The 10,341-nt window shown below is 36.2% G+C and overlaps 1 protein-coding gene across 3 annotated transcripts in view; it reads right to left on the bottom strand.

Moving 5' to 3' along the window:
- Window positions 1-4,559: 4,559 nt before the first annotated feature.
- The window catches only part of DENND2B (DENN domain containing 2B), an 804,449-nt gene continuing 798,667 nt past the window's right edge, over window positions 4,560-10,341 (bottom strand). For all 3 annotated transcript variants that reach the window (XM_053720608.1, XM_053720607.1, XM_053720609.1), the window contains 2 exons: window positions 9,421-9,507; window positions 4,560-5,301 (listed from right to left, as the gene is read on the bottom strand). In XM_053720608.1, the coding sequence (XP_053576583.1) occupies window positions 5,267-5,301; window positions 9,421-9,507 (122 nt within the window). In that variant the 3' untranslated portion in view covers window positions 4,560-5,266. The remainder of the gene's footprint in view (window positions 5,302-9,420; window positions 9,508-10,341) is intronic.

Raw genomic sequence — 10,341 nt, 5'->3', positions numbered from 1 at the left:
AACAAACAAAAACAATGTCGGAGGAAAGATAAGAAAGATAAAAAACAACTTCATCTTCCCATATAAAATCCTCTCAGTTGCTCTATGAGACATTAAGCAAACCCAAATCAATGCTAGATGAGGGACTGCGCAAGTCTCAACTAAAATCGCATTCACTTACAAGAGTTCGTTTTTTTAAATAAACGTAGGAAAGCCCTAAATCTAACTCTCTAGGGCAAAACATAAAATTCCTATGATCCAAAAAGCACAAAAAACCAGCAGTTGTAACCTCACACGAACATAAACACTATAAAGACTAGGTGTGGGCAAATATTCATAGTAACCAAATGCTGAATCTTTAGATTTGTGTAAAACAACAAATATCTGGCTTTGCACATAGATTTCACACAAATACATATAAAACCAGTTAAAAAGTAAAGCATGGTATCTATAGAAGTCAGCCCTGATGACTGCATAATGTTACTTACAGCGATTTGCAAACCTAAAACATTTATTTTGTGATTCAGAGCATCCCAAAAAAAGTAGTTTCCAATTTAATAATTTTATGAAATTCACTTTCTTCCCATGATATTCTGTGTTATAGAGATACCTAGGTAGAAGTCTGGAGAACTACATCTAGTGCTGCCATCTAGTGCTCTTACAAACAACATTATTGCACGCACCTAAGCTTACATTCCTGCTTTTCAACAAAAGGTACAAAGACAACTAGATAACAGCAGTAAATTAGAAAGTTCTTTTAAAATTGTAAGCTCTATCTGAATCATGAAAGAAACATTTTTGGGTTTCGTGCCCCTTTAACACAACTTTTTACGGGTCCTTTAAACCTCTAAATTTCTGCCTGTTTCTAAGCTCCTCCAGGGCAATCTTAGTTCTTTCACAACAAGACACTGCTTGTTCATGTGTGCCATATAGATAACATTGTGCTCACTCCTGTGGAGTTAGTCATGAGTCAGCACTAATTAACTAAAATGAGACAAGGGGCAGTTTGCAGAGGTAAAGATACAAGATAATCACAGAGGTAAAAAGTGCATTAATATAACAGTGTTGGTTGTGCAAAACTGGGAAATGAGTATATTAAAAGGATTATCTATCTTTTTAAACAAACATTTTACAGTAGACTGTCCCTTTAAAGATGAAAGAACATTGGAGAGTTTATTTTTTTATATAAATTAGATATTCTATCAATCAAAAAACTCCTATCCTATCAATCTGACCTTCATTTCCTTTAATCAATAATTTCATATCAATTTACATATCATAATGACCTTTATTTTTAACATCTAAACACTTTATTTGATACTTATATGGACTTTGATGCAAGTTTTGTTATGGATTGGAAACTCACAATACTGCAAAAACAAACAAATAATAAACAAAAGACAATTTGCTCTGCTAATGAGCTGGAATAGACCTTATGGGCTGATGTAATGAAAGTTCCCCTCAGAATGAAAACAGCCAGTCATCCTCTGGCAATAACACTGTATATACAATAAACTAATATATATATATATGAAAGGTTCTCTTACTTTACTCCATGATCATCTGGATATAGTTAAAATATCTATATAAAAATACTAATTTGCACTTTTCCATTTAATATTTGTGATACTGGGATCTGGGATAACCATCTCCCTCTCTTAGCTTCTATAATGCAACTACAATATAGATCTCTCTACCTGTCAGACTGGCTTCCTTCCTTTCAAGCACTCTTTAAAAACCTATTATCCCCCTTAGCTGTCTCTCATTTACACTAACAATTACCCATCCTCTAGAATTACTCTTCCCTTACTCAAATTATCAACAATACAATAATACGTTCACTTCTTGCTCAGCATAGTTTTACTGCAACCAACTTCTTAATGGCCTTCACAACACCCATTTGTCCCCCTCTCTAGTCTATACTGAAGGCTACTTTTAGACAAATTCATTTAGGTAGAAAATAAACATCAGCCATAACTATCTGTCAGTTCCTACACCAGCTCTCTATACCCTACTGAATACAATTCAAAATAACAGTGAAAGCTCCAAACAATCTTGCACCTGATAATATTTACACACTCCTCCAGATTTTACCCAAAACGGCTATCATGGATCTTACTGTGACCTATGTTGTCTTCTCTGTCATCACCTCATGTGTATCTGCACTCATGCTGAGGAACTTTATACCTACACTTTATGAACGCTCTTCACGGAAGGGCTCTCCTCCCCCTGTAAAACGTTACATTGTAAAATCTATTTGTATTGTATAGTACACACTATTGATAATGTATTTAACTACACAGTATACAACATAATTTCACAAACAATACAAATAAAAATAATAATGTAACAACCAAAAACATTTAGTCTAATTCCCTGCAAAGATATTTCCATTCCACATGTGTGTCCCATAGAATATGCAGCTATACAAGTAGAAAATGACAACGTGACAAAAAATGACAATAACGTGACAATATTCTTGCACAATTGTCAGATCAAGCATGGAACAATCCTTACTGCATAAAACAAAATTAAACTGGAATTTTAAAAAATGCATAGCAGATAAACGATGTAAATTAATTCTATAACACAAAACAACAAAAACTAATGAAGACAGTTTTAATAAATGAATGTAGCTGCAATGTAAAAGAAGGAAATTAGAGTGTGCGTGTATCTCTCTTGCTCTATACATATATGTATATAGATAAAACATATATATATACAGTGGGGCAAAAAAGTATTTAGTCAGCCACCAATTGTGCAAGTTCTCCCACTTAAGAAGATGAGAGAGGCCTGTAATTTTCATCATAGGTATACCTCAACTTTGAGAGACAAAATGTGGAAACAAATCCAGACAATCACATTGTCTGATTTGGAAAGAATGTTTTTGCATATTATGGTGGAAAATAAGTATTTGGTCACCTACAAACAAGCAAGATTTCTGGCTCTCACAGACCTGTATCTTCTTCTTTAAGAGGCTCCTCTGTCCTCCACTCATTACCTGTATTAATGGCACCTGTTTGAACTTGTTATCAGTATAAAAGACACCTGTCCACAACCTCAAACAGTCACACTCCAAACTCCACTATGGTGAAGACCAAAGAGCTGTCGAAGGACACTAGAAACAAAATTGTAGACCTGCACCAGGTTGGGAAGACTGAATCTGCAATAGGCAAGCAGCTTGGTGTGAAGAAATCAATTGTGGGAGCAATAATTAGAAAATGGAAGACATACAAGCCACTGATAATCTCCCTCAATCTGGGGCTCTACGCAAGATCTCACCCTGTGGGGTCAAAATGATCACAAGAACGGTGAGCAAACATCCCAGAACCACACGGGGGGACCTAGTGAATTACCTGCAGAGAGCTGGGACCAACGTAATAAAGGCTACTATCAGTAACACACTATGCCGCCAGGGACTCAGATCCTGCAGTGCCAGATGTGTCCCCCTGCTTAAGCCAGTACATGTCCAGGCCCGTTTGAAGTATGCTAGAGAGCATTTGGATGATCCAGAAGCGGATTGGGAGAATGTCATATGGTCAGATGAAACCAAAGTAGAACTGTTTGGTAGAAACACAACTCGTCATGTTTGGAGGAGAGAGAATGCTGAGTTGCAACCAAAGAACACCACACCTACTGTGAAGCATGGGGGTGGCAACATCATTATTTGGGGCTGTTTCTCTGCAAAGGGAACAGGACAACTGATCCGTGTACATGAAAGAATGAATGGGGCCATGTATCGTGAGATTTTGAGTGCAAACCTCCTTCCATCAGCAAAGGCATTGCAGATGAAACGTGGCTGGGTCTTTCAGCATGACAATGATCCCAAACACACCACACGGGCAATGAAGGAGTTGCTTCGTAAGAAGCATTTCAAGGTCCTGGAGTGGCCTAGCCAGTCTCCAGATCTTAACCTCATAGAAAACCTTTGGAGGGAGTTGAAAGTCTGTGTTGCCCAGCGACAGCCCCAAAACATCACTGCTCTAGAGGAGATCTGCATGCAGGAATGGGCCAACATACCAGCAACAGTGTGTGACAACCTTGTGAAGACTAACAGAAAACGTTTGACCTCTGTCATTGCCAACAAAGGATATATAACAAAGTATTGAGATGAACTTTTGATATTGACCAAATACTTATTTTCCACCATAATTTGCAAATAAATTCTTTCCAAATCAGACAATGTGATTGTCTGGATTTGTTTCCACATTTTGTCTCTCATAGTTGAGGTATACCTATGATGAAAATTACAGGCCTTTCTCATTTAAGTGGGAGTACTTGCACAATTGGTGGCTGACTAAATACTTTTTTGCCCCACTGTATATATACATTATATATATACATTATATATATACATTATATATATATATATATATATATATATATATATATATATATATATATATATATATATATATATATATATATATATATATATATATACATACATATACACACACACACATATATAGAAAAAATATAACATAACATACACACACACACACATATATATATATATATATATTTACACACACACACACATATATTATACAAATCATAAAAGACGACAGCACAAAACATTACTTTGCACATTTTATTGGACATACACTATTAAGTTGTGTACCTAATCTTTGCAGCATGGAGGTCAAATACTAAGTGGGATCTTCTTCATTTGAGCAGTAATAGTGCAGATATTTTACAGTTTACTGACCATACACATAAAAGGAAAAACACGGAATAATGTACAAGTCACGTAAAATGAAATAGTAAAATTGCAATATTTAAAAGGTAACTAAATAGTGACCAGATGCACATTATAGACCATTCTCCTACCACTAATTACCCCACTTTCTTTTCTGTGCATTTTTTTGTACAGTAAACATTTATTCCTCACACACACACACACACACACACATTTGAAGACAGTGGTTCTGTTAACTAAAAAATAGCATTTCATTTGCATCAACCATTGATTCATACTACAAAAGGAGGAAGCACCTGGTATACTTAGGCAATATAAAGATATTTACCACAGATTTCCTTGCTTTGTATAAAACATTAAAAAAAGCTTACAGCACAATATTTACAAATATATAATCATGAACACAAGTGAGCTAAAAGAAGCCTTTGTGACAATGTTCATTCAAAGCAGCATTGACAGTCTTTTTCCCCCCAAGGCTTCGAGGAGCTTATATATGTACTGGTACTTTGTGTTGCAACAGTGGCCCAGAATCTGTGCACACAGCATCATAAAATGGCACTCGCTTATTTGTCGCTACGGAGTGGTTTAGTTTTTCTTGTGTAGAAACTTCATCTTGTTTCCTGTGTAAAAGAAATAGGAAGAGCTGGGTTTATGGATTATTTATTGCACAACATACAGGATGAATATAATAAGTGCTGCATATAAAAGTATTCTGTAGCCTTATTGCTGGATGAGAAACCTCGCCTACAAAACAAGGTCAAAGAATTGCACTGCTAATGTGCTGCAACTGCCCAGGTGCAAGAATAAACCCTTTTCACTGCAGTCTAAACCCAATCATTGCACTGCATTAAATCATTGTAAAGAGAAATGTATATATCAGTATTCTCCACAGAAAATCTTGCTAGCTGGGTGGAGTTATGAAGTAGCTGAGTGGGGGTGTAATACTTTGCAATATATAACATTTTATGTTACTTATATAAAGCCGACTTAAACTATCCAAAGCACAAACATGAGTTATGCGCGCTATAGGGAAATTAACGAACGCAGGAAAAGTTGTGTTCTTTAACCCCCTATAGCGCAGCCATTCCAAGTTTTTCAAAACCCAGCTTTTTCCAGGCGGCAAAGTCCTGATCCAAGCGGCAAAAACCAGGCGGCCTTTTCAATATTGATCCAGGCGGCATCTTCTATCTTGAGGTCACCTGGATGAAGGCTTCTCGTCATTTAAATGAGGACTTTGCTGCCGGGATGAAGATTGAAGAGGCCGTCTGGATGAAAACTTCTCGCCGCCTGTATGAAGATCGTTCAAAAACTGTAAGTGGATCTTCGAGGGTTAGTTTTTTTTTTAAGGGTTTTTTGGGTGTTTTTTTTTTTGTTTAGGGTTTGGGCATGTAAAAGAGCTAAATGCCCTTTTCAGGGCAATGCCCATCCAAATGCCCTTTTCAGGGCAATGGGTAGCTAAGGGTTCTTAGATAGTTTTTTTTTATTTTGTGGGTTTGGGGGGTTGGGGATGGCAATTTTTTTTCCTGAAAAAGAGCTGATATGCCCTACAAAAGGCCCTTTTAATTCTTTTTTTATTTTTGATAACTGTTATTTTTCGTACTTAAGTGTTATTTTTTGTAATTTAGTCTTATTTTTTTATTTAGATTGTTTGTAATTTTTAGAGTAGTGTTAGGATTTTTTTAATGTGTAGTTTAGTTTAATTTAATTAGTAGTTAGTTTAATTTTAGTTTAACAGTTATATTAGTTTAATTGTTAGTTTTAATTTAAGATAGGGAAATTGTAATTTTAATCTAAAGTTAGGGGGGGGCGTTAGGTTTAGGGGTTACTAGTTTAATTTAGTCTATTGCGATGTGGGGGCTTTCGGTTTAGGAGTTAATTGTTTACTTTAGTATATTTCATTGTGGGGGGCTTGCGGTTTAGGGTGTTAATAGATTTATTATAGTAGAGGCGGTGTAGGGCTTAATAACTTTAGTACAGTGGGGGCGATGTGGGCGGATGGCAGATTAGGGGTTAATAAGATTTAAATAGTGTTTGCGATGCGGGAGGGCGGTGGTTTAGGGGTTAATACGTTTATTATAGTGGTGACAATGTCGGGGTGAGGCGGAATAGGGGTTAATACATTTTTTTTAGTGGCGCAATGTCGGAGCGGCAGATTAGGGGTTAATAGGTAGTTTATGGGTGTTTAGTGCACATTGTAGCAATTTAATTAAGAGTTTTAGGTTACATATTTGTAAGGTAAAACTCATAAATACTGCTTTTAGATGGCGGTACGGATCTTGTCGTTTTAGGCTGTTACGCTGTTTTGTTAGCCAGATCGCAAAATTCGTAATACCAGCGCTAAGGAGATCCCATGAAAAAACACGTCATTTTTACGAGTGTGGTACTGACGTTGCTTTACAGGCTAAAAGGCTTGCGGCACAGCTATACCAACAAGACTCGTAATGGCTGCGTTGCTGTTTTAAAGCTGAAATTACCATTTTTTCAGTGTTAAGACGAGCACACAACTCGTAATCTAGCTGAAAACTGCATATTTTAACGAATTTATTTGATGATAATGTATACAACAAACCATAAAGAAGACGACTTTGGAAAGTTTTCTACCTACTTCAAGGGACACGTTTTTCTGGTATCTAGCGCTGCTTTCGTTACTTTCTTTTTTATACAACAAACCATAAAAAATAAAATTAGCTAATTTAGCTTAAAGGGACATGAAACCCAAATATTTTCTTTCGTGATTTAGAAAGAGCATGCAATTTTAAACAACTTTCTAATTTACTTCTATTATCTAATTCATTTGATATTGATCCATATGCATTGCTATTTCTTCAACAAAGGATATCTAAAGAATGAAGCAAACTAGATAATAGAAGTAAATTGGGATGTTGTTTAAAATTGTATTCTCTACCTGAATTATGAAATATTTTTGGGGGGTTTAGTGTCCCTTTAATATTGTTGTAAGGTTTAGCTGGGTGTTCAGTAAAATCAGCCAGGTGGTGTGCCCATTAAAATATGTCTTATGGAGAACACTGGATATAGACACAAGTGACTGGCAATTTTACATTATTTAATTCCCCATGCGCAGCCCCCGTCTACTTCACTAAAATTTTAAAAGACTCTGCAGTGTGGCAATTCTGTCTCCAGTTCCTTATGCTATTCCAGTGTTTTTTTTAACTTCAGCCTTCAGGTCACACTAATGGGCCAAATTGTAAGATATCTGAACTAGAGCACAGGGGAAATAATCAGCTTATCAATAACCATGTTACTGCTCTTGGCCATCAGATTATGTCACCTGTGCTCTAGATCAGATATCATGAAAATCTGGTATGTTAGTGTGCCCTGCGAACTAACACTTATTATATGGTGCCGAACTATTAATATTTGGAGAATTCAATCACTTGTAAAACTGCAATTTACATTCATTAAATAATTTGACTGCTGTTTTAACTTGCACTCTCTAAACTCTTATTCATGGGAAGCCTTAACTGTTTGTACTAATAAACAGATCCAATCCATACTGCACTGCTTCTTTTCATCCACAGTGTTTAACAGGGCATTATTATTTATTATATGATTTTGTATGTCTGGTCCTAAGCTTTCTGGGCTGTTGACTCCAGGCATTTCAAGGGACATTTCAGTATAATAAAAATAATATAATCTTACTTGTTAATAATGAACTAATTATAGCACTGTATTAGACCAGAATATTCCTAGAATAGTCTAAATTGATACATGTTGAAAACGGAAGTGTCTTGAGTACTATAGGACGACGTCAGCAGTGAATGTAACAGTTATACAAGCAACTTGTAGAGGGAGCTGTAGCAAGCAGTGACAGCAGGGAACACCCACAGCTCTGCACTTACAATTTCTGCACACACTGTTCGGGTGTCTCCAGTACAGACAGATGCACTTTTTAGTTACTTGCAAAACTTTCCCATTATCAAACAGTGCTTCTATCTATAGTGCACAAGCTTAGTTAACCATAGAGGCTGACCTTGCTGCATTCGAAAGCAGTATCTACAATTTCCTTGTATAACATTGTTATATGCATAACAAACACTGCTGCAACATAGTGACCCAAAACTTGTGCAAACCCCTGAACCTACTTCTGTAAGCCCCTCATGGAAAGGGACCAAGCATTAACCTTCTTTTTATAATTTCTCACTAAACCTTTATCCATTCAACTGTTCCAGAATGTTTACGCCGAGGTACTAGCTTTGTTCCCCAGATAGTGATGATATCTTATAGTGATAGCCTGTTAGATATCTTATAGTGATAGCCTGTTAGATATCTTATAGTGATAGCCTGTTAGATATCTTATAGTGATAGCCTGTTAGATATCTTATAGTGATAGCCTGTTAGATATCTTATAGTGATAGCCTGTTAGATATCTTATAGTGATAGCCTGTTAGATATCTTATAGTGATAGCCTGTTAGATATCTTATAGTGATAGCCTGTTAGATATCTTATAGTGATAGCCTGTTAGATATCTTATAGTGATAGCCTGTTAGATATCTTATAGTGATAGCCTGTTAGATATCTTATAGTGATAGCCTGTTAGATATCTTATAGTGATAGCCTGTTAGATATCTTATAGTGATAGCCTGTTCGATATCTTATAGTGATAGCCTGTTAGATATCTTATAGTAATAGCCTGTTTGCAGACACACCGTTGTAAGCCAAATACATTTTAAGTATCTATCATGAATAAAATCCATGCAGTGCAAAATATAAAACTCACCAAGGCCTCTCAAAAACTTGTTGACTCCGCTTTGTTCTGTGTCCGGAAGCTCTTCTAGATACTGTTCAACCCGTTGCTCAAAGAGACCTGAAAACACAGAACAGCATAGAGCATTTGCTTGACAGTTGATAGGTTTTTTAGTATATCCTGACACATCTGTCCAAAATACATACAACTTTCAGCTGCTAGCTTATCTTAATGTGATGACCATAGTATTTACAAGAGGGGGTAATAATGTGTATTGTGTAAAATAAGTGTCAGCTGCAGTGAACTTAGGGACATACAAGTCTATACAGAACCATCATACTCTTGTAACATACTGGGTAACAAAGTGAATAGAAAAAGAAAGCTCCTTTAGCCTTGCAGGACCTATTACACTCCCCCAGGGCATATTTAACCACTGATTGGTTCATACTCTCTTGTGCATAAGCTTGACGGACAGGCAGACAAGTGCAAAGTGAATATGCACTAACTAGAGCTTGGCTAGGTATTAGCCTCATTCACAAAGTGTTGATCTCTGAATTTCAAGAAAAGGCAAAATAAGCTTTTATTGAATTGTAATAACTATCATACATTTGTTAAAAATAGTATGCAGACTTTTATGTCCCTTAAAGGGATACTAAACCCACATTTTTTCTTTAATGATTCCGATAGAGCAGCAATTTTAAGCAACATTCTAATTTACTCCTATTATAAAATGTTCTTCGTTCTCTTGCTATCTTTATTAGAAAATCAGGAATGTAAAGCTTATGTGCTGGCCCATTTTAGGTTCAGCACTCTGGATAGCGCTTGCTTATTGGTGACTACCATTTAGCCACCAATCAGCAAGCATTACCCAGGTGCTGAACTAAAAATGGGTTGGCTCCTAAGCTTTAGATTCCCGCTTTTCAAATAAAGATAGCAAGAGAACGAAGATAAATT

This window comes from Bombina bombina, chromosome 7 (genome assembly GCF_027579735.1).
Source record: "Bombina bombina isolate aBomBom1 chromosome 7, aBomBom1.pri, whole genome shotgun sequence".
NCBI lineage: Eukaryota > Metazoa > Chordata > Amphibia > Anura > Bombinatoridae > Bombina > Bombina bombina.
Note: the sequence above shows the minus strand (reverse complement) of the source record. Positions and strands in the feature narration are given on the sequence as shown.